Source organism: Corythoichthys intestinalis, chromosome 3, assembly GCF_030265065.1.
Source record: "Corythoichthys intestinalis isolate RoL2023-P3 chromosome 3, ASM3026506v1, whole genome shotgun sequence".
Taxonomy (NCBI): Eukaryota; Metazoa; Chordata; class Actinopteri; order Syngnathiformes; family Syngnathidae; genus Corythoichthys; species Corythoichthys intestinalis.
Window position 1 is genome coordinate 67,197,053 of NC_080397.1, and position 25,096 is coordinate 67,222,148.

The 25,096-nt window shown below is 39.6% G+C and overlaps 1 protein-coding gene across 1 annotated transcript; it reads left to right on the forward strand.

The window, feature by feature from the left end:
* The first annotated feature begins 91 nt into the window (after positions 1-91).
* LOC130913657 (P2X purinoceptor 2-like) lies at positions 92-18,450 on the forward strand. Its single transcript, XM_057832434.1, has 12 exons — positions 92-231; positions 519-654; positions 729-800; positions 4,455-4,530; positions 4,607-4,703; positions 6,996-7,076; positions 7,149-7,302; positions 13,218-13,348; positions 13,420-13,510; positions 14,421-14,486; positions 14,565-14,642; positions 18,324-18,450. The coding sequence occupies exons 1-12, from the start codon at positions 92-94 to the stop codon at positions 18,420-18,422; spliced, it is 1,221 nt and encodes a 406-aa protein (XP_057688417.1). The 3' UTR covers positions 18,423-18,450.
* Positions 18,451-25,096: the final 6,646 nt, after the last annotated feature.

Sequence of the window (25,096 nt, forward strand, 5' to 3'; positions counted from 1 at the left end):
ATCAGGCGGAGAGGATGAGAACAAAGAGAATATTAACGGAAATTTAAAGCTGGTTGGTGTGAGCTAAATTCTGGAAAAATACCTTAAAACCATGGGATTCACTTCATGTTTAAAAGACTATTTCCTTGGTTTTTGGGACTATGAAACCCCCAAAATCATGGTGGTTAAAAATATGACTCTTGGAGTCATATACAGGGTAGTTCAGTTTATTGTCATCACCTACTTTGTCTGGTAAGCTTGTCTTTGTATATTTCTATGTTTGTAATTTTTCAAATGCATGTGACAGTGAGAATTTAGCTAAATAACATCTACAAGTCAAAATGTAAATTATAGAGATCTTCTTATTGACATTTAAATTTTTTGATATATTTCATTTTTGGGAAATGGTCTGGATGTAAGTTTAAAAATTGTATATACAAATATTTATTAGGCATAGGGGAATGCATTTCAGCACCAATTTTTGGATTTGCATCCTCATCATCAGTGTTTTTTTTTTTTTTGTGTGTGTGCGCTTCAAGGTACGTCTTTATCAGTCAGAAGGCGTACCAAGAAAGTGAAACACGTCCTCAGAGCTCAGTTTACACTCGCATGAAAGGCTCAGCAGTCCGTGGAGATGAAATCTTGGACACGGTGGAATATGTTCGACCCTCTGAGGTGAAAAAGCTCACAAATTTTGCATTGCTACTTAATGGAAGTAAAGATTATTTAATTACCGTGGCCTCGCGCAGGGTGGGGATGTCATTAGTGCAATACTGAGACGAGAAGTCACAGACGGCCAGAAGCAAGGGACCTGTGCTGAGGTGAATGACCTTACAGGGGTATGAAAAAGTATCTGAACCTTTTGGAATTTCTCAAATTTCTGAATAAAATCCCCATGAAATGTGATTTGATATTTGTCAAAATCACACAGATGAAAAAATAGTCTCTGCTTTAACTAAACCCCAAACATTTATTGGTTTTCATATTTACTGTTGTGGTCAAAAGCTTACATACACTTGTGAAGAACATAATGTCATGGCTCTCTTGAGTTTCCAGTTATTTCTACAACTCTGATTTTTCTCTGATAGAGTGATTGGAACAGATACTTCTTTGTCACAAAAAACATTCATGAAGTTGGTTCTTTTATGACTTTATTATGGGTTAACAGAAAAAGTGATCAAATCTGCTGGTCAAAAATATACATACATGGATCTGAAAAAGCGAATCATTGACTTGAACAAGTCAGGAAAGTCACTTGGAGCCATTTCAAAGCAGCTGCAGGTCCCAAGAGCAACAGTGCAAACAATTGTTTGTAAGTATAAAGTGCATGGCACTGTTTTGTCACCGCCACGATCAGGAAGAAAACGCAAGCTATCACCTGCTGCTGAGAGAAAATTGGTCAGGAGGGTGAAGATTCAACCGAGAATCACCAAAAAGCAGATCTGCCAAGAATTAGAAGCTGCTGGAACACAGGTGTCAGTGTCCACAGTCAAGCGTCTTTTGCATCTCCATGGACTGAGAGGCTGCCGTGCAAGAAGGAAGCCCTTGCTCCAAAAGCGGCACCTTAAGGCTCGACTGAAGTTTGCTGCTGATCACATGGACAAAGATAAGACCTTCTGGAGGAAAGTTCTGTGGTCAGACGAAACAAAAATCGAGCTGTTTGGCCACAATGCCCAGCAATATGTTTGGAGGAGAAAAGGTGAGGCCTTTAACCCCAAGTACACCATGCCTACCATCAAGCACGGTGGTGGTAGTATTATGCTGTGGGGCTGTTTTGCTACCAATGGAACTGGTGCTTTACAGAGAGTAAATGGGATAATGAAGAAGGAGGATTACCTTCAAATTCTTCAAGATAACCTAACGTCATCAGCCCGAAGATTGGGTCTTGGGCGCAGTTGGGTGTTCCAACAGGACAATGACCCCAAACACACATCAAAAGTGGTAATGGAATGGCTAAATCAGGCTTGAATTAAGGTTTTCGAATGGCCTTCCCAAAGTCCTGACTTGAACTTGTGGACAATGCTGAAGAAACAAGTCCATGTCAGAAAGCCATCAAACTTAACTGAACTGCACCAATTCTGTCAAGAGGAGTGGTCAAAGATTCAACCAGAAGCTTGCCAGAAGCTTGTGGATGGCTACCAAAAGCGCCTAATTGAAGTCAAAATGGCCGAGGGACACGTTACCAAATATTAGCGCTGCTGTATGTATATTTTTGACCCAGCAGATTTGATCACTTTTTTCTGTTCACCCATAATAAAGTCATAAAAGAACCAAACTTCATGAATGTTTTTTGTGACAAAGAAGTATCTGTTCCAATCACTCTATCAGAGAAAAATCTGAGTTGTAGAAATAACTGGAAACTCAAGAGAGCCATGACATTATGTTCTTCACATGTGTATGTAAACTTTTGACCACAACTGTAATTGATGATAGTATGCAAACTGTAAGATATGCTTGATTGTATGACCATTATACGCTGCAGGTTATACAAGTTTGCTCTCCCACAGCTATTATACGCGCTCTCCCAAGCTATTATGAAGAATACAGTTTTAGCCCATAATCATATGCTTACATTTTTATTACTGGCAATTGCTGACATTCTGCTGATAAATAGATACACACACATGTTGATTATTCACACAAGGTGTCAGTACTTTTCCCCCAAGCTACTTCGAGTGCAAATGTATGTTCAAAACAAAGTTATCTTGCTCGCTCAAGAGTGTGACTGTTAATTTAATCAATGAGTGTGACTGTTAATTTAATCAATGACTAGAATAAGGAACTTGCCCGATCAAAACTGCCACGTTGGACAACAGTGTTGTAACTATATTCTGCCCAGCAACAAACCCTCAATAAAAGTCAGCAGCGCGGGGAGCTCTGAGAGAGACTTCGATGAGACGCTCTTAGTCACGTTCCCCGATCTCAGACCTCTCCCCAAACTGCAGCTTGGTCAAAGTCTACTCTCTGACTCCTGCCTCCTTGTGTCCTGCCTTTGTCACCTCGCTCTGGGTCAACAGCTAAATTGAAGAAGGCATTTTAGACCCAACAAAAACAATGACAGAAGGGGGAAAAATAAGTAAGTGAACCATCACATATAATATTTTGTGCCCCCCCCCCTTTGGCAGAAATAACTTTAACCACACGCTTCCTGATGCGCAGATCAGTCTGGCTCATTGATCAGGACTAAACTCAGCCCATTCTTCTCTACAAAACTGCTGAATTTCAGCCAGATTCCTGGGATGTCTGGCATGAATCGCTGTCTTTAGGTCATGTCACAGCATCTCAACGGGGTTCAAGTCTGGACTTGGCCACTCCAGAAAGTGTATTTTGTTCTTCTGAAACCATTCTGAAGTTTATTTACTTCTGTGTTTTGGATCATTGTCTTGTTGCAGCATCCATCCTCTTTGTAGCTTCAACTGTCTGACAGACGACCTCAGGTTTTCCTGCAAAACTTTTGAATTCATTCTTCCATGAATGATTGCAAGTTGTCCAGGCCCTGAGGCAGCAAAACAGCCCTAAATCATGATGCTCCATCCACCATGCTTCACGGTGGGGATAAGGTGTTGATGTTGGTATGCTGTTCCATTTTTCCTCCACACATTACGTTGTGTGTTACTCCCAAACAATTCAACTTTGATTTCATTAGTCCACAAAATATTTTGCCAAAACTTCTGTGTAGCGTCCAAGTGCCTTTTGCGAACATTAAACGAGCAACAATGGGTTTTTTTAGACAGCAGCGGCTTCCTCCGTTGAGTCCTCCCATGAACACCATTCTTGGCCATAGTTTTACATATAATTGATGTGTACACAGAGATATTGGACTGTGCCAATGATTTCTGTAAGTCTTTAGCAGACACTCTAGGGTTCTTTTTTACCTCTCTGAGTATTCTGCGCTGAACTCCTTAGGAGAGAAGAAACAGTGCCAAACTCTCTCTATTTGTAGACAACTTCTCTGACTGTCAATTGATGAACATACAGACTTTTAGAGATGGTTTTGTATCATTTCTCAGCTTTGTACAAATCAACAATCCTTGATGGCAGGTCTTCAGAGAGTGCTTTTGACCTAGCCATGATGCACATAAGACAATGCTTCTCATCAAAACAATTTTTACCAGGTGTGTGTTTTATAGTGGGCAGGGCAGCTTTTAACCACTCATCAGTGATTGGGCACACAACTGACAAATTGTTTGGTTTCAGTTGCTCTTTAAGTCTCCGTAGGCAGAGGGTTCACTGACTTATTTTTCGCCTTCTGTCATTGTTTGCATGCTATCCTTATTAAAATATGAAAACATATAAATGTATGGGTGGTTTTAGTTAGGTTTTTACATCTGTGTGATCATCACATTTGATGGGGATTTTATGCAGAAATGTGAGAAATTCCAAAAGGTTTAGATACTTTTCCATACCACTGTAAGTATACAGTCACTATCACTTGAAGTAAATATTCATTGATTGTCATTCTTATTTGTGTGTAGTACTTTGGCGTCACAAATGCCAACTGCACAAGCGACTCAGACTGCATCAAAGGAGAGGTTGACTTCAATGGCAATGGTCTGATTTCGACTTCGAAGCAATAATCCTAAAGTTATTCATTATTAGTTACTCTGCGTATCAATTTGTTTGACAGGCAGGAGGACTGGCAGATGTATTCAATACTACAACCACACCTTCAAAACCTGTGAGATCCAAACCTGGTGTCCCATCGAAGATTATGCAGTCAAGAGGTATGACTTTTTTTTTTCCACATGCATTCATCGTCATTAAAGGTGATCTTGTTTCTCATTTTTTTTCTTTTGAGTTGGACAGGTCTTGCCTTTTTATTGTTGTTCTTTTCTTTGAAATATTGTATATATTGTTTAACAACATAACCAATAATAAACAATTAAAGGAGGCAGGGGTGGGGGAGGCAACAGGATACATTGTGGTTGCTTTCTAGCTTTATGACTACTTTCGAAAGTTTTGCTACAATTCCCCTATGGGGCGCCGTTTGCTGAAATTTACTAAATCATTTTCTCACATTTAGCGCTACACAGTGTTTAAAATGTGTTTTAAAAATTATAGCGTCACTTTTATTTATTTTATTTTTTTTTGCACATTCACAACATTCTTTAGCAACTTAAATATTTATATATAAATATAAATAATAAGTATTTGACCTGAATATTCAAATCCAGAACTAAATATTTAATTAAATTAAAAAAATATCAATCTTAAATCTAAATCTTAAATGGTCATATAAGATCAAAATGGAACTTTTTGGTCTTAGTCCACTAATCGTGTTTGGAGGAAGAAGAATGATGAGTACCATTCCAAGAACACCATCCCTACTGTGAAGCATGGGGGTGGTAGCATCATGCTTTGCATGCAACTTGACAGGTATGAGAAAAATAATGGTGCAGTTCTGTGTGCATTTATTCAACTAAATTGCTTCAGGGTAAACATAACATATGCACTGATGAACATGAGCATCCAATGGCCGGCGACTCGGCCCACCCCCCTTATCTGTGATTGGCTAGAAATTGCCTTCGTTCGCAGCTCAGATTGGTTGAATTGAATGACGACAGATCATGATAGGATGAATAGAGGGTTCGTCCTCTCCGTGTGTCTGTGTGTCTAATGACAGTGTGATTTGTGGAAGATTCCAAAAATTACAAAGTACAGTCTAATCGAGCTAGGGCGGGCACAGCAGTCTCTCAGGGCGGGCCCTGCCCCCTAATGCCCGCCCATGCCGCCGGGTCTGTCTAGGAGAAGGGTGTGTTTGGTTGCTGTTTAGGGTAATTTTCCGTTGCAGGTTGCCCCGATGAGTCAGTGCCTCACTGTTGCCAAGGCAACCAAAGTTGGAGATTTTGTCTGCCTCAGCGCTGTATGTTCAAATTCTCAGCCCAGGCAAAACAGGATGTCCCGCCATTTGTTCTGGACTGTCCAAAAGAGCTGATTACGGGATTTGGTGGTGCAGAAGTGGACTTGTATATGGCTTGCCCATCACCTGCTTGTCAGCGTCAATCTCGCTCAGTCAGCTGCAGGCCATTTGGGGGCCCTAAGCAAAATAATGCAAAGGGGCACATGTTTTTGGCCCACCATTTCGTCACAGTGTACTGTGAAACCCATACATGCAATCCAACCCATATGTCCATATTTTGTATATTAATCAGATTTTGTTGCACTGCATACTTCAAACTTCTCACCCCAAATGATTGTCAGTAGTTACAGTAGATAGCGCCAAACCTTTTTCTAAAAGTGGAGAGAGAGAAGTTAAGGAAGAATTTTTATTTTTTTAAGCTTGTTATCAAGTATCAAAACTCATAAAAGTCAAATAAAGCAAACTGTAGTAAAAAAAATAGAATAAAAATAAAACAATTGCCAGATTGGGGGCCCCCTAGTGGTCAGGGGCCCTAAGCAGCTGCATAGTCTGTGTATAGGCTGGGCCGGCCCTGGTCAGCTGCATGACGCGCGTTGGGCTTCCCTGGCCAGAAGGCATCCTGTATCTGTTATGCCCTTATCTGCCTTGTCTTGGCGCTGCAATTTCCATCATTCCTTGTCCATAATATCAAATGTATTCTGCTTTGTTTTTCTTAAAATGTGATATGAATGCTATTTATTTTATAATAGGTATATTAGAGTAATGCAAACAGTAAATATGGGGTGGATACTATTCCCTTTACTCTTCATATTTGTGCTCAAGTAAAGTATAGCTACACAAAAATATACTTAAGTAACAAAGTATTTTGACTTTGTTACATTCCACGACTGATTTTTACCCTTCAAGATTGTAAACCCTTTACAAAGTACCCATTTTTAATTTTTCCTGTAGTTTCCCTCTGACTCTCCGTGTCCAATAATAGGCAAAGAAAGAAGGTTTAAAACAAAAACAAACAAAAAAACTAATAGTTGAGTACAGTAATCAAGTTTGGAAGCTGTGCGGCAGTAAACAGAACCTATATGGGAAAAAAAAACTAAAAGTGTGTCATAATATGTTGTTTTGGAGTGAAAATGAACCACTGTCTAATGTTTTTTAGAGAGCCATCATTGGTGGAGGCCATCAATTTCACTTTATTCATCAGAAACTCCATATATTTCCCAAAGTTTGGAGCACTGAGGTACTGTACATTTCCCTTTACTCACACACATGTAAAATAAAGTCTCAACTTTTGCTTGGTCTTGTCTTGCAGGGGTAATATCAAGGATGCATCAAACAGACGTAACATGCACAAATACCTGAACAAATGCCTGTACGATGAGGAGAAGGAACCCTACTGTCCAAACTTCCGACTGGGCTACATTGCACATCAAGCCCGGGAGAACTTTACTGAGCTCTGCAGGACGGTTAGTACTATGTGTTATTCATACCTTATTTATAATCTTGAATCATAAAGAAGCAAAAAGGATATTTGTATTTTACAGACATGACATCATTTTTGTTTGAACCAATACATGGCCAAATACAGTTGTGGTCAAAAGTTTACATACACTTGTGAAGAACATAATGTCATGGCTCTCTTGAGTTTCCAGTTATTTCTACAACTCAGATTTTTCTCCGATAGAGTGATTGGAACAGATACTTCTTTGTCACAAAAAACATTCATGAAGTTTGGTTCTTTTATGACTTTATGATGGGTTAACAGAAAAAGTGATCAAATTTGCTGGGTGAAAAAATATATATACATGGATCTGAAAAAGCGAATCATTGACTTGAACAAGTCAGGAAAGTCACTTGGAGCCATTTCTAAGCAGCTGCAGGTCCCAAGAGCAACAGTGCAAACAATTGTTTGTAAGTATAAAGTGCATGGCACTGTTTTGTCACTGCCACGATCAGGAAGAAAAGGCAAGCTATCACCTGCTGCTGAGAGAAAATTGGTCTGGAGGGTGAAGATTCAACCGAGAATCACCAAAAAGCAGATCTGCCAAGAATTAGAAGCTGCTGGAACACAGGTGTCAGTGTCCACAATCAAGCGTGTTTTGCATCTACATGGACTGAGAGGCTGCCGTGCCTTGCTCCAAAAGCGGCACCTTAAGGCTCGACTGAAGTTTGCTGCTGATCACATGGACAAAGATAAGACCTTCTGGAGGAAGGTTCTGTGGTCAGACGAAACAAAAATCGAGCTGTTTGGCCACAATGCCCAGCAATATGTTTGGAGGAGAAAAGGTGAGGCCTTTAACCCCAAGTACACCATGCCTACCGTCAAACACGGTGGTGGTAGTATTATGCTGTGGGGCTGTTTTTGCTGCCAATGGAACTGGTGCTTTACAGAGAGTAAATGGGATAATGAAGAAGGAGGATTACCTTCAAATTCGTCAAGATAACCTAACGTCATCAGCCCGAAGATTGGGTCTTGGGCGCAGATGGGTGTTCCAACAGGACAATGACCCCAAACACACATCCAAAGTAGTAATGGAACGGCTAAATCAGGCTAGAATTAAGGTTTTCGAATGGCCTTCCCAAAGTCCTGACTTAAACCCCATTGAGAAGTTGTGGACAATGCTGAAGAAACAAGTCCATGTCAGAAAGCCATCAAATTTAACTGAACTGCACCAATTCTGTCAAGAGGAGTGGTCAAAGATTCAACCAGAAGCTTGTGGATGGCTACCAAAAGCGCCTAATTGAAGTCAAAATGGCCGAGGGACACGTTACCAAATATTAGCGCTGCTGTATGTATATTTTTGACCCAGCAGATTTGATCACTTTTTTCTGTTCACCCATAATAAAGTCATAAAAGAACCAAACTTCATGAATGTTTTTTGTGACAAAGAAGTATCTGTTCCAATCAGTCTATCAGAGAAAAATCAGAGTTGTAGAAATAACTGGAAACTCAAGAGAGCCATGACATTATGTTCTTTACACGTGTATGTAAACTTTTGACCACAACTGTACATTATAAGCTTGATAGAATACAGTGCGGCACATAAGTATTTAGTCAACCACCAATTGTGCAAGTTCTCCTTCTTGAAAAGATAAGAGAGGCCTGTAATTGTCAACATGGGTAAACCTCAACCATGAGAGACAGAATGTGGGAAAAAACAGTGTTCGGGTGTGCGACGAGAGGGGATCCAAATGCAGACAAGCAGGGGTTGTGGCGAATAATATTTTATTGGCGAGCACAAATAATAACGTGGCGGGCGTAAGTTGTTCTGCTCGGTGTAGCTGAGCCGACGCGGGGTGTGGAAGCTCGGAAGGAAGGCAGGCGTGGGATCCGATAGGGGCGCGCAAAGTCAGGACTTGGGGCGAGAAGAGAAAAGTCATTTTCAAAGTATCGGAATCGGTAAAAGAATATCGGACATGCCTTTTTTTTAGTATATATATATTTTTATAATTATATTGTTTTCTAATTGTATTTAACGTTACAGACAAAAAGTCTTACAGTCATCCAGAGTCTAGTTTTGGCTTAAAGTAGGGCTATCAAATTTATCACGTTAATGGCGGTAATAACATTAAAATATTTAACGCAATTAATGCATGCGCTGTACTATGCAGTCACGCATTGTCGCGTTCAATCTATATGGTACCGTTTTACGTATACATAGAGCTAAAAGACAACGTAAAATGAGTAGAGAGAATTTTGGCAGCCTCTGAAGCCTTTCTTTAATTAGCTAAAACATTACAATCCCTCTCACAAAGATTAGACATATCGTGGGAAGCAATGTGGGGAAGAAAGGTAGTAGTTGATCTTATTCTTAACACCCTACGTTACTTCTCAACGCAGAGAAGATATATCAATTGGTACCACGATGCACAGTCATGGTTGCACTTCCCATCATGCATTTGGGCAGAAGTTAAATGGTTACAGTATCATTTACTGAAAGCTCAACAAATACACTAGATGGCAATATTTAGTCACAATATACAAAGTCACATTTATCCTTTAAGAATTACAAGTCTTCCTATCCGTGGATCCCTCTCACAGAAAGAATGTTCATAATGTAAATGCCATCTTGAGGATTTGTCATCATAATAAACAAATACAGTACTTATGTACTGTACGTTGAATGTATTATATTCATCCGAGTTTTATTCATTTTTTTCTTAATGCATTACCAAAATGTATATGATCGGGAAAAATTATCGGGAATCATTGGAATCGAATCGGGAGCAAAAAAAAAACCATCAGATCGGGAAATATCGGGATCGGCAGATACTCAAACTAAAACGATTGGGGTCGGATCGGGAGCAAAAAAACATGATCGGAACAACAAACAAACAAGCAAGATTTCTGGCTGTCAAAGAAGTCTAACTTCTTCGAACGAGGTCTAACGAGGCTCCACTCGTTACCTGTATTAATGGCACCTGTTTTAACTCACTATCGGTATAAAAGACACCTGTCCACAATCTCAGTCAGTCACACTCCAAACTCCACTATGGCCAAGACCAAAGAGCTGTCGAAGGACACCAGAGACAAAATTGTTGACCTGCACCAGGCTGGGAAGACTGAATCTGCAATAGGTAAAACGCTTGGTGTAAAGAAATCAACTGTGGGAGCAATTATTAGAAAATGGAAGACATAAAAGACCACTGATAATCTCCCTCGATCTGGGGCTCCATGCAGAGGTGTAGCAAGGGTCCCCAGGAGCCCCAGACAACAAGCAACATGGGGCCCTTCGAGCGTTTGCAAATAAGGGGGACAGTTGGACTTGGAGCAATAGAAGAAAGAGTAGCAACACAAAATTACCACCATCAGATGCGGAGGTATGTACCTTTGTGTGAAATCAGTAGTCAGATTGGCCCTACAAACCACAAAATTCAAATTATTCTGTAAAAACCACTGCTTGGTGGACTACCGACCGAAATGAGTATAGAATTTGTCAATAAAATTGTTTAGGATTATATTAGATGCATATATGTTATATTTTTCTTATAGAGTATTCGACGATAGACCCATTAATAGACTTTTTGGGAAAAATCATCATTTCTTTAAGTAGTCACATGATTATCGAGGTGGCCTGTGAAAATCAATGGAGAACAACTCGGCAAAGCCTTTCCAGAGAGTACTTGCTGAGTCACTCTTTAAGCAATCGTGGTATGAATAGCTGATTGGACTTTCTTAAACATGTATAATCTATGTGACATGGTTAGCGCTGATTGGGATTGATAATAGAATCGTTAGAAAAATCTGCCAAATGATTCCATGGAATGAAACACCCTCTATGCTTGACGCTGCAACTGTGCAGTTAAGCTGCGCGTGCTAAATCTGTTGGCCCCTGCAGGCTGGGGGCCCTAGGCAATTGCCTGGTTTGCCTAATGGACGCTACGCCTCTGGCTCCATGCAAGCTCTCACCCCCAGGCGTCAAAATGATAACAAGAACGGTGAGCAAAAATCCCAGAACCACACGGAGGGACCGAGTGAATGACCTACAGAGAGCTGGGACCACAGTAGCAAAGGCTACTATCAGTAACACAATGCGCCGCCAGGGACTCAAATCCTGCACTGCCAGACGTGTCCCCCTGCTGAAGCCAGGACACGTCCAGGCCCGTCTGCTTTTCGCTAGAGAGCATTTGGATGATCCAGAAGAGGACTGGGAGAATGTGTTATGGTCAGATGAAACCTCCCTATCCCTTGTGTAGGGAGGCTATCCCTCCCTACACGAATCTGACAATCACCCTAATCAATGAACTCACACTAATCGACAACATTGCTGAAGTGCTATGGCAATCAATAACTTTTGGGAAGAAAATTCATGTGGAAAAAAACAAAAAAGAAAAGCTCATGTAATTTGATGTATGCAACTCTACCATGTTTGATTGTGCGCCCTTGGCTGCAGGGGGACGGGTCTTGATAAGCATATGCTTCTCCCGTCTGCCCTTGTCTTTCTTTGGTTCTTTCTTTCTTCGGGCTAATCATATCACATTTTCAACTGTCAATGATACCGATGATGGTGAGAATAAACATTTCATTCATTCATTCAAACCAAAATTGAACTTTTTGGTAGAAAAACAGGTTCTCGTGTTTGGAAAAGAAAGAATACTGAATTGCATCCGCAGAACACCATACCCACTGTGAAGCATGGGGGTGGAAACATCATGCTTTGGGGCTGTTTTTCTGCAAAGGGACCAGGACAACTGATCTGTGTAAAGGAAATAGTGCTGCAACAATTAATCGATTAACTCGAGTATTCGATTAGAAAAAAAGATTTGAATTAAATTTTGCTCCTTCGAGTATTCGTTGAATTAAAGTGCCACTGTAATGGTTTTTTTTTAAAAGTGTTTGCCTTTAGTTTTATTGATTTGGGTGGATAGACTACCCTCTAGTCTGCCTCATTTCACATGGCTGAATCCAGCTGTTCCATGTTAAGACCAACATAAGCCAAGTTTTTGTATGAGCTAATGTTTTTTTTAATGCATTCGTAATTTAGTTTATAGGTATATTTAGCTGTTTTTTTTTTTTTGTGGGAATAAATGTCCGAACCATTTGTTTAGAACATTGTAAAAAATAATAACAATTTTAAAAAAGTTAACGTTTTATAGCATTTAAGCTAGCTGACTTTTGCTATGTAAGTTAGCCATTGTTCTGACTAATCGACTACTAAAATAATCGATAGCCGCAGCCCTAAAAGGAAAGAATGAATGGAGCCATGTATGGAGAGATTTTGAGTGAAAATCTCCTTCCATCAGCAAGGGCATTGAAGATGAGACGTGGCTGGGTCTTTCAGCATGACAATGATCCCAAACACACAGCCAGGGCAACAAAGGAGTGGCTTCGTAAGAAGCATTTCAAGGTCCTGGAGTGGCCCAGCCAGTCTCCAGATCTCAACCCCATAGAAAATCTGCGGAGGGAGTTGAAAGTCCGTGTTGCCCAACGACAGCCCCAAAACATCACTGCTCTTGAGAAGATCTGCACGGAGGAATGGGCCAAAATACCAGCAACAGCGTGTGGAAAGCTTGTGAAGAGTTACAAAAAACATTTGGCCTCCGTTATTGCCAACAAAGGGTACATAACAAAGTATTGAGATCAACTTTTGGTATTGACCAAATACTTATTTTCCACCATGATTTGCAAATAAATTCTTTAAAAATCAAACAATGTGATTTTCTTGTTTCTTTTTTGTCCCCACATTCTGTCTCTCATGGTTGAGGTTTACCCATGTTGACAATTACAGGCCTTTCTAATATTTTCAAGTGGGGCAACAATTAGTGGTTGACTAAATACTTATTTACCCTATTGTAAATATTTGCCTTTTGATCCGAACACAAATAAACACTAAGCAGTGTTACAAAACATCACACTATTTAATGAAAACTGACTTTTCAGGGAGGGGTGATTGGTGTGTTCATTCATTGGGACTGTGACTTGGACCTGGATCTTTCCCGCTGTAAACCCAAATATTCTTTTAGGCGTCTGGATGTCAGAAAAGATCAAGCCAATTCTGGTTATTATTGCAGGTGAATTTCACAGAATTTAACCCTTAAGTGAGTTTATTGTCAATTTTAATCGCAACAATGTTCATGACTAGATTCTCCAAATACTACCAAAAGGACGGGGTAGAGTCTAGGACACTCATCAAGGCCTATGGTATACGTTTGGATGTCATCGTTCATGGACAAGTAAGCAGAGGCTCAGCCAAAATACCGTAATTTTTGCACTATTAGGCGCACCTGACTATAAGCCGCTACCCACCAAATTTGGCACGAAAACATCATTTGTTCATAGATAAGCCGCATTGGACTGTAAGCCGCAGCTGTCCTCACTGTATTATGGGATACTTTCACCAAAAGATATTAACTGGTAAGACTTTATTTGACAGTGGCATCATACGACTGTCGTAAGACCAAATGAACCACCGTGTATTGATTCATGGTTCATGAAGCTTCATTTGGCCATCACTGCTCCTTTGGGGAAGACAGTCAACCTCTGCTGCCACCTGCTGTCAACACTGTTGTTGTCCAACATGCCCCCTAGCATGCACTGCAGCACCACAGATGTAAATAACAATCAAAATTCATGTTCTTTGCTAATTATTTCTTCATTTACTGTTCCAGTTGTTTCATTCATTGCTAGTTATGATATTTGGTAACTCTTTATTTGACAGTGTCGCCTTTTGACTGTCATTAGACAATCATAATTATGACATGACACTGAATACTTATAACATGTAATTTAGTGTTATCCAGCAAATTATCTCACTTTGAATGGATGTAAAAGATCCAAACTGGATATAAATGGAGTTTGTGACATAATTTGCCGGATTACATTTAATGACACAGGCATTCAGTAATGCCCATATTGTCATGTAATAATTATGACTGTCTTATGACAGTGTTATGACGCCGCTGTCAAATAAAGTGTTACCTATTAACCCAAATAAATCAACAAATAAGCCGCACTGGACTATAAACCACAGGACTTAAAATGGAGGAAAAAAATAGCGGCTTATAGTCCAAAAATTACGGTAAACAGTTATTTTTGAGTTACTGCAGTAACAAAATAATGTTACAATGTTAATTCTTTTCACAGGCAGGTAAATTTAGCCCGATCCCAACCATCATCAGCACAGTGACTGCATTGACTTCAGTTGGAATTGTGAGTTATGCCATCTTCCCTATTTTATCCAGTTTATTTTCTGAAACATTTCCCCTCTGAACTGATTCCTATCTTTAGTGTACCATTATTTGTGACTGGATCATGCTGACATTTCTTGACAAGGATGACGTCTACAGCGAGAGCAAGTTTGATGAAGTAAGTAAAAGCATCTGGAACATCTGCTGACCTGCTAGTTTAAAAAAATCATATACCGTGATTTTCGAACTATAAGCCGCAACCCACCAAATTTGACACGAAAACGGCATTTGTTCATGGATAAGCTGCACCGGACCTGCTGTCAACAGTTGTCGTCTAACATGCTTCCTAGTAAAGATGTCCGATCACGTCATTTTCAAAGTATCGGAATCGGCAAAAAAAATATCGGACATGCCTTTTTTTTAATATATATATATATATTTTTTTTTTAATTAAATCGTTTTCTAATTGTATTTAACGTTACATACAAAATGTCTTACATTCATCCAGAGTCTTTAGTTTTGGCTTAAAGTAGGGCTATCAAATTTATCGCGTAAACGGCAGTAATTAACTTTTTAAAAATTAATCACGTTAAAATATTTAATGCAATTAACGCATGCGCTGCACGACCCACTCACGCATTGTCGCGTTCAATCTATAATGGCGCCGTTTTACCTATATATAGAGCTAACAGGCTGCGTAAAATGAGTAGAGAGAATTTTGGCAGTCTTTGGCGCCTCTTTTTAATTGGCTAAAGCCTTAAAATCCCTCTCTCAACAATTAGAAATATCGTGGGAAGCAATGTGGGGAAGAACGAGTGGTTGATTTTTTCCTTAACACCCTATGTTACTTCCCAACGAAGAGAAGATATATCAATTGGTGCCACTACGCACGGTCATGGTTGCACTTCCCATCATGCATTTGGGCAGAACAGTTAAATGGCTACAGTGTCATTTACTGAAAGCTCAACATATACACTAGATGCCAATATTTAGTCACAATATACAAAGTCACATTTATCCTTTAAGAATTACAAGTCTTTCTATCCATGGATCCCTCTCACAGAAAGAATGTTAATAATGTAAATGCCATCTTGAAGATTTATTGTCATAATAAACAAATACAGTACATATGTACTGTATGTTGAATGTATATATTCGTCCGAGTTTTATTAATTTTTTTCTTAATGCATTGCCAAAATGTATATGATCGGGAAATATTATCGGGAATGACTGGAATTGACTCGGGAGCAAAAAAAAAAGCAATCAGATCGGGAAATATCGGGATCGGCAGATACTCAAACTAAAACGATCGGGAGCAAAAAAACATGATCGAAACAACCCTACTTCCTAGCATGCGTTGCAGTGCTACATATGTAAATAACAATCATACAGTGCCTTGCAAAAGTATTCGGCCCCCTTGAATCTTGCAACCTTTCGCCACATTTCAGGCTTCAAACAAAGAGATATGAAATTTAATTTTTTTGTCAAGAATCAACAACAAGTGGGACACAATCGTGAAGTGGAACAACATTTATTGGATAATTTAAACTTTTTTAACAAATAAAAAACTGAAAAAGTGGGGCGTGCAATATTATTCGGCCCCTTTACTTTCAGTGCAGCAAACTCACTCCAGAAGTTCAGTGAGGATCTCTGAATGATCCAATGTTGTCCTAAATGACCGATAATGATAAATAGAATCCACCTGTGTGTAATCAAGTCTCCGTATAAATGCACCTGCTCTGTGATAGTCTCAGGGTTCTGTTTAAAGTGCAGAGAACATTATGAAAACCAAGGAACACACCAGGCAGGTCCGAGATACTGTTGTGGAGAAGTTTAAAGCCGGATTTGGATACAAAAAGATTTCCCAAGCTTTAAACATCTCAAGGAGCACTGTGCAAGCCATCATATTGAAATGGAAGGAGCATCAGACCACTGCAAATCTACCAAGACCCGGCCGTCCTTCCAAACTTTCTTCTCAAACAAGGAGAAAACTGATCAGAGATGCAGCCAAGAGGCCCATGATCACTCTGGATGAACTGCAGAGATCTACAGCTGAGGTGGGAGAGTCTGTCCATAGGACAACAATCAGTCGTACACTGCACAAATCTGGCCTTTATGGAAGAGTGGCAAGAAGAAAGCCATTTCTCAAAGATATCCATAAAAAGTCTCGTTTAAAGTTTGCCACAAGCCACCTGGGAGACACACCAAACATGTGGAAGAAGGTGCTCTGGTCAGATGAAACCAAAATTGAACTTTTTGGCCACAATGCAAAACGATATTTTTGGCGTAAAAGCAACACAGCTCATCACCCTGAACACACCATCCCCACTGTCAAACATGGTGGTGGCAGCATCATGGTTTGGGCCTACTTTTCTTCAGCAGGGACAGGGAAGATGGTTAAAATTGACGGGAAGATGGATGCAGCCAAATACAGGAACATTCTGGAAGAAAACCTGTTGGTATCTGCACAAGACCTGAGACTGGGACGGAGATTTATCTTCCAACAGGACAATGATCCAAAACATAAAGCCAAATCTACAATGGAATGGTTCAAAAATAAACGTATGCAGGTGTTAGAATGGCCAAGCCAAAGTCCAGACCTGAATCCAATGGAGACTCTGTGGAAAGAGCTGAAGACTGCTGTTCACAAACACTCTCCATCCAACCTCACTGAGCTCGAGCTGTTTTGCAAGGAAGAATGGGCAAGAATGTCAGTCTCTCGGTGTGCAAAACTGATAGAAACATACCCCAAGCGACTTGCAGCTGTAATTGGAGCAAAAGGTGGCGCTACAAAGTATTAACGCAATAATATTGCACGCCCCACTTTTCAGTTTTTTATTTGTTAAAAAAGTTTAAATTATCCAATAAGTTTTGTTCCACTTCACGATTGTGTCCCACTTGTTGTTGATTCTTGACAAAAAATTAAAATTTTATATCTTTATGTTTGAAGCCTGAAATGTGGCGAAAGGTTGCACGGTTCAAGGGGGCCGAATACTTTTGCAAGGCACTGTAATTCATGTTCCGTGCTTATTATGTCTTCAGTTACTGTTCCAGTTGTTTCATTAATTGCTAGTTATGCTATTTGGTAACACTTTATTTGACAGTGGTGCCATAAGACTGTCAAAAAGACAATCATACCTATGACATGACACCGCCATGAGCATTAATGAATGGTTATAACATGTCATTTTGTGCCATCTGGCAAATTATCTCACTTTTGAATGGATGTAAACGATTTGAGCTGGACATAGAGTTAGTGACATAATTTGCCGGATGACACTTCATGACGTCTGTCATACAGTCCCTGAAAAAAGTCTTGTCGCCTATCCATTTTGTAGAAATAATTACTAACTAAAACGATCGGGATCGGCTCGGGAGCAAAAAAACATGATCCCTAGATGCAAGTCAAAACATGCATCTGCAGGTTCCATGAGAAAAAAACACAGAATTTAGCAGGGGTTATAGATAATAGAGCGCTTATTACACATATTCATTTTGACTTTTTTTTACAAATTTGAAAAAAGGTTTCATTAGGACCTTATTTTTCAAATTTTGGGATTCTCTGATAATTGCTTCATGCTGCAGGTATTTAAGGGTTAATAATTTGTTTTGCTATGTGAAATTGCCATTTGTAATGGTACCAGCAGTATTCATTAAGGATTTAGTGGAGGTTTTTGGGCTGTCGGAGGAATTTATAGACTTATTAATGTATTCTTATGGGAAAATCTTGCTCGACATACAACCATTTTGACTTACAAACAAGGTCCTGGAACGACTTAAATTCTTATGTAGCGGTACCTCTGTAGTTTGTTGCTTTGCATGAGTAAGATGTAGCTGTGATTTGAATTTTCCTCCACAGGTTATTGATGAACCCACAGAGTTCATTCCTCCGCAACTACTTTACATCACCAGCTTCAGCTCATACCAGTCAGACTTGTCGGATGGTGTGCCGCTATGATGTCATCGTTATAGTTGCCTCAGCGTGTGGACACTACGTCAACATTTTCTGTGGTCTGTGGCAACAACCAGGTTCTCTCTGGGATTCACTTATTTTGTCTAAAGCTCTGTATAGTTCAAGACAAATATACCACATACAGTATAATTAACGGGTCACTATACTCAGTACACGTTGGTAAAACAATTTCACAAAAAGAAATAAATGAATGCTGAAGGAACAATAAATGCCTTTATTGACTCATACACAACACCAAATTTGCACTCTGAAATAGAGATGTCCCGATCCAATATTTGGATCGGATCGACGCCGATATGGGCAAAAAAATGTGCATCGGTATCGGATCGGCCAACACGGAAAATTCCGATCCAGACTTCCAATCCATTTTTTAAAAAAGTCCGGTCCGGGTTTTTCAGCGCGCCGATTTATATAATCCATTCCACTTTTTGCTTCGGTTTCCCTAAAATCCGGTCCGCATTTTACGGCACACCTTCAACACACTACATTTACATTACCGTCTCCCAATTTACCGAGAGACTTTATCGGTAAAAATGTCAGCTGTGTGGGATCATTTCACCTTAAAGGACGACAAAGAAGAAGAGGCAGAGTGCAACATATGCCACAATAAAGTCAAGCGTGGTGGTAAAGCTGTTTTAATACAAGCAACCTAATCAAGCATTTAGCGAAATACCACCACAAACAATATGAGGAGTATGTTAAGAAAACCGAAGACAAAAAGAAAGGTCCTACGCAATTAACACTGGCAGAAACTTTTGCTATGCGTGACAAACTGGCACTCGACAGTCCCAAAGCCCAGGGAATAACGAGTCATTGCCAAAGAATTTATTCTGATGACGAGCCATTATCTCTTGTGAGTAAAGACGCACCATCCAACACTTAGAACCACGGTACAACATGCCCAGCCGTCATTACATCCTTGAGCGATTCGGCCATGGAAGATTCAAGAACGATTCACATCCAAATTCCGATTATTGAAATATGTCAAGTAAAGCGGAACTAATTCACAGCGCGGTCTTCGGGACACAATGAGAAACTGATCGCATTGCGTCCCGAAAGTAAACATAATGCTTGTCATAGACCCAGGTAATGCCAATGCTCAACTCACGGCTTTATCTCAACTCATGCCGCTGGATAAAAAACACAAGAATACCTGACTGCTGCTGACAGTCGCTACAAACTACGTCAACATTGTTTTACTGTAGATAATAGATATCATATGTATATAGAGCCAGATGCAAAACAACAGACTCGACTGTGTTAGCAACATTGAAGTATGGAAAACATGATGCGTTCGTAAACAGCCGCCATCTTAAAGCAGGAGACTTCCCTAGTAGGCTGTTGTGAACCTTCCAAGCGAACCTAATTAACTTTTTATCTAAAATACTCCTAAATCGGCAAAATCTTCACTTGAATCTATCTTCAAAACAGTTTTAAAACTGTCACATGTCGAAAGTAGACAGAAGGGAAATTATGGAATAATGGGAGCAATTTTAACAACTTTAACAGTTGATTCGCAAAATTTAATGAATTGAATGTAGTTTAAAGCTGCTGATACAGAATGGGAACTTGAGTACAAAACAGTCCAACGTCACATGTCTCAATGACTACAGACCTGTGGCTCTCACCCCCATCCCCGCCAAATGCCTGGAGAGACTGGTCATCAAGCACATTAAAGCTGCAATACTGCCTTCACTTGACCCACACCAATTTGCATACAGAGGGAACCGTTCAACTGAGGACGCCGTCGCCACAGTGCTGCACACACTTCTAGTGCACCTGGAGCATAAAAACACCTATGCACGGCTCCTCTTTGTGGACTACATTTCTGCTTTTAATACCATCCGGCCGTTCAAACTCCGGTCCAAACTTCACCAACTGGGCCTCAACACCGCCCTGTGCAATTGGACTGTGGACTTTTTGACTAATCGCACACAGAGTGTCACAGTGGGCAAAAACACCTCCTCCACTCTCACCATCAACACCGGGGCCCCTCAAGGGTGTGTTCTGAGCCCTCTGCTTTACACCCTGTACACTCATGACTGCTCCGCCTCCTCTGCATCCAACCTCATTGTCAAGTTTGCCGACGACACCACAGTGCTCGGACTCATCTCCAACGACGATGAAACGGACTACAGAAGAGAGGTGCAACATCTGGAGTCATGGTGTCACAAAAACAACTTGGCTCTAAACACAAAGAAAACCAAGGAGATCGTGGTGGATTTCCGTAAGGGGAGTCGCATCATCCATCAGCCTCTTACTATCGGCAGCGATGTGGTGGAGAAGGTGAGAAGCTTCAAATTCCTGGGGGTAACAGTGACTGAGGACCTGTCCTGGGGGGACCACATCTCCACAGCGGTGGGCAAGGCACAACAACGCCTCTATTACCTGAGGAAGCTGAAGAGCACTAACATCCCCAGACCACTGATGGTGAACTTTTACAACTGTGCCATCAGCAGTGTTCTGACATACGGATTTTTAGTGTGGTTTTCCAGCTGCACTAAGGCAGACCAGCAGGCGCTCCAGCGCGTGGTGAAAGCTGCCGGGAGAATCATAGGCATGACTCTCCCTGAGATCAGCACCATCTACTCCACTCGCTGTTTGAGAAGAGTGCACAACATCCTGCGAGACCAGCACCATCCTGCTCACAGTCTTTTCCACCTGCTGCCCTCAGGGAGAAGGTACAGGTCCATACTGGCCAGAACATCACGACTGTCCAACAGTCTGTACCCACAGGCTGTGAGGCTACTGAACTCTGCCCCTCTCCCCTCTCTGCCCCCCCTGTTACGGACAATAATCCACATCCACCAACAACAATAACTCTGAGCTGGTTTGCATTGTTGCAGTATGTCACTATCCACTATTTCCTCCTCCCATACACTTACCCATTGGTTGACAACCAGTAGGCTGTACTTGATTATACTTGATTAACTTATCTGGGTTTTGCACTGATTTTTGCCTGTTTTCAACTGGTATATTTTTGCTCTGCACTTTAGCACTGACACGACCTCATGCTGCTGTTGAATCTTTGCTGTACATATGTCCAAAACTGTGTCAATGTTTACACTTGGTACTGATGGGTATTTATTTTATGGGTTTGCACTTTACCAACTTAGCTGTATGAGCTGGATGGATGCTCCAAACAAAGTTTCGTTGTGCTTTTTTTTGCAACAATGACAATAAATATTCTGAATCTGAATCTGAATGGGGACTTGAGTATTATATTTACTGTTTTAAAATGTTAACTTGATACTGAAATAGTCGTTCATTTAAACCTGAGAGCCTTTTTATACAATTATTGTAACTAATGCACGAAACATTAAAAGCATCTAATAGCTTGGGGGGTTTGTGGGATTTTCCACTGAGGTTGTTTGTGTGTTTTGCTTTTTTAAGACAGTTTACAATAGAGCTGGGAATCTTTGGGCATCTAACGATTCGATTACAATTCAGAGGCTCCGATTCGATTATAAAACGATTATTGATGCACCCCCCTCCTTTTTTTTTTTTTTTTTTTAATGTTTTGTACATTAGTTCCAAAATTGTTCAAAAATACTCTCAGGCTAAACCACACTACTATTTCAGTATCAAGTTAACATATAGCAGTAAACAAATATACAAAAATAACATTAAATAAAAAACCTCCAGTCCCCATTCTGTATCAGCAGCTTTAAACTACATTCAATTAATTTAATGTTGTGAATCAACCGTTAAATTTGTCAAAATTGCTCCCGTTATTCCATAATTTCCCTTTTGTCTACTTTCGACATGTGAAAGTTTTCAAACTATTTTAAAGATAGATTGAAGTCAATATTTTACCGATTTAGGAGTATTTTAGATAAAAAGTTAATTAGGTTTGCTTGGAAGGTTCGCTACAACAGCCTTGCAGGGAAGTGTACTGCTTTAAGATGGCGGCCGTTTATAACGCCCGCATCTAGTTTTTTGTAGATGTGCTGCTAACACTACCAAATCGATATTGCATCTAGTCCTATATAAATGATATCCACCGTAACATTATATGAATGTACTTTGTAGCAGCTTTTCGGCAGCAGTCAGGTATGTTGTTGTGTTTTTTTACCTCGTTGCATGAGTTGAGCTAGAGCCGTGAGTTGAGCATTGGCATTACCCGAGGGGCCGGGTAGTGGGAAGCATGATGTTTTGCTACTCTCGCTCCGTTCCGTCCCGAAGACCGCGCGGCGCGCTGAGTGTGCGCTTTATTTCGCATATTTTAATAATCGGAATTCGGATGTTCTTGAATCGTTCTCGAATCTTCCACGGCCGAATCGCGAATAATCTAAGAATCGGAAATTTTGCACACCTCTAGTTTACAATATTATTTGCACGTTTTACTGACTGACTATGCCATTTCTGTTTGTTATTTATAATGTTTTGTGTTTGTCACTGAATAAACAGGTCAGTTTCTTGTTACCAACCGTTGTGTGTTATTCAAACTCACCTAATTCAGCTGGCTAGTTGATATCAAGAGTACTAAAACCCTTTTCAACATGAGTCTGACAACTAAGTAAGGAGGCTAAATAACATTAAACTTTAACACATGCTCAGATAGGCCGGTATCGGTATCGGCCAATATCGGTGTCGGATCAGAAGTGCAAAAACCTGGATCGGGACATCCCTAGTACACATAGCTAAAAATCGCCACTAAAAGAAATACATGAAAGCTGAAGGAACAATAAATGCCTTTATCGACTAATACACAACACCAAATTTGCACTCTGAAACATTTCACATGGTCTTTGAAAAATAAAACTCCCCCATATAGCACTGCATCGTCTTTTAACCTGATGTGCAAAGAGAGCATCCAACAGGAAAGGATGTACTAGAAGAGCAATGAACTATAATCAGATAAATGAGTCACTTCCCATAAAAGGCCTCGTGAACAAGATTATGAGGATGTTTAAACTCATTTGGAAGCTTCGGAGGAATAGAGCGGCGGTGCTGTATACCAACCACTAATGGATCCTTTTCTGGCATAATCAGCAAAGGTTAGGTTTGGAAAAAAATACAGCTATCTTTGCAGTATATACCGTATTGGCCCGAATATAAGACGACCCCCCCTTTTTCAAGACTCAAGTTTGAAAAAAGACTTTTTGAACACCAAATTCATTTTTGTACAGAAAATACAGTACACCCGAAACAAATGATTATAACAGTATATTTGAGAGAAAAAGCATGTTATTTTGCCACATTCAAATCTTAATATCTGAACATTTAAATATGTAAAGTGCAATCACATTCATAAATGAATGGCTTCTGGTTTTTGAAATGTAAATAAACCAATCTATCGTGATGGAACAACAAAATTGCAATAACTGCATTAACCATCAAAGGGAAGTCTAACTGTAACTGTAGTCTTGAAACAAATCTGAATAAGGGAAAACATTGCAATAAAATAATGCAAACTGGTTAAACCAGTACTTCTCAAATGGTGGGGCGGGCGGGGGGTGGCGCATGTGACCTTGGGGAACATACGTTTTTTGCTGTACTACAATAAAGTGTAATTGGACATCCACTCAGTGGGTGCCAGTGGCGCTCTGGACACTGGAGATATGGAAAGCTAAGACGAGGAAATATGACGAAGCCTATGTAGCGTTTGGCTTTGACTTTTAGCACAGTGGGAGACCAGGAAAGACCAGTCTGTTTACAGTGTCTAAAAATGTTCGCAGCAGACAGCAGGATGCCAAATCAATTAAAAAGTCACATAAAGACATTAGACATCTCAATTTGATTCAAAATAAAATTAAATGGAAAAAAAAATGAATATGAATCAGGAATTATTATGGATGAAAGTTGTCCAATTAAAAAAAAAAAAAAAAGTCTAAATAAAAAAACAAAAACAAAAAACAGGTATGAGATGTAAAAAAAAAAACTCAAGGAAATTGGACATTAAAAAATTAAAATAAAAAACTTGAAAAATTTAAAGAATTTTTAAAAAGAATAAATTCCATTTTTATTTTTAATGATTCCCCTTTTTTTGTCCATTTACAATATTTTTTTTATTTTTTAAATCTTAAAATTTTTTCATTTTCTAATTTCTTGTTGTAATCTTAGTCATTTTTTAAAAATCTATATTAAAAAAACACATATATGGATGATTCATTATCAATAATTATATGTAAATTTACAGCAAAAATAAAAACTCTCCCTCTGCTCAATGACAATATCGTGTTTGTTCTATTAATTTTTGTTTTTTTCCGGTCAAATTGTTTGGGATTTAGTCCTCAAGAGTTAATGTTGCTAATCAATTTGAATTTATAATAATTTTTTGATTTTATTAAATTTTATTTTTCAGTAAAAACGGTCAACCCTTGAGTGTATTTTTCACAATTTGGAAGTGTTTTTGTTTGTTTTTTAATTTCGGCAAATTGATGTGCTTGAAGTCTTTTCTGTTAAAAACAAAACAATGTTAGTAAAGTCATATTGTATTTTATTGTAAGTTGATCTATATTAAATTTTTTTCTTTCATATTAAAAAGGACACAATGTTATTCAGAGGTGTACTGATTATAATAATAATCTTATAAACAAATGATACATTTACAGTGGAGGCAGAGACTTGGGGGGGCGCAAATCATTGACGTCTGCCATTGGGGGGGCATTACAGAAAATAATTGAGAAGCACTGGGTTAAACTAAAAAGAGTAGC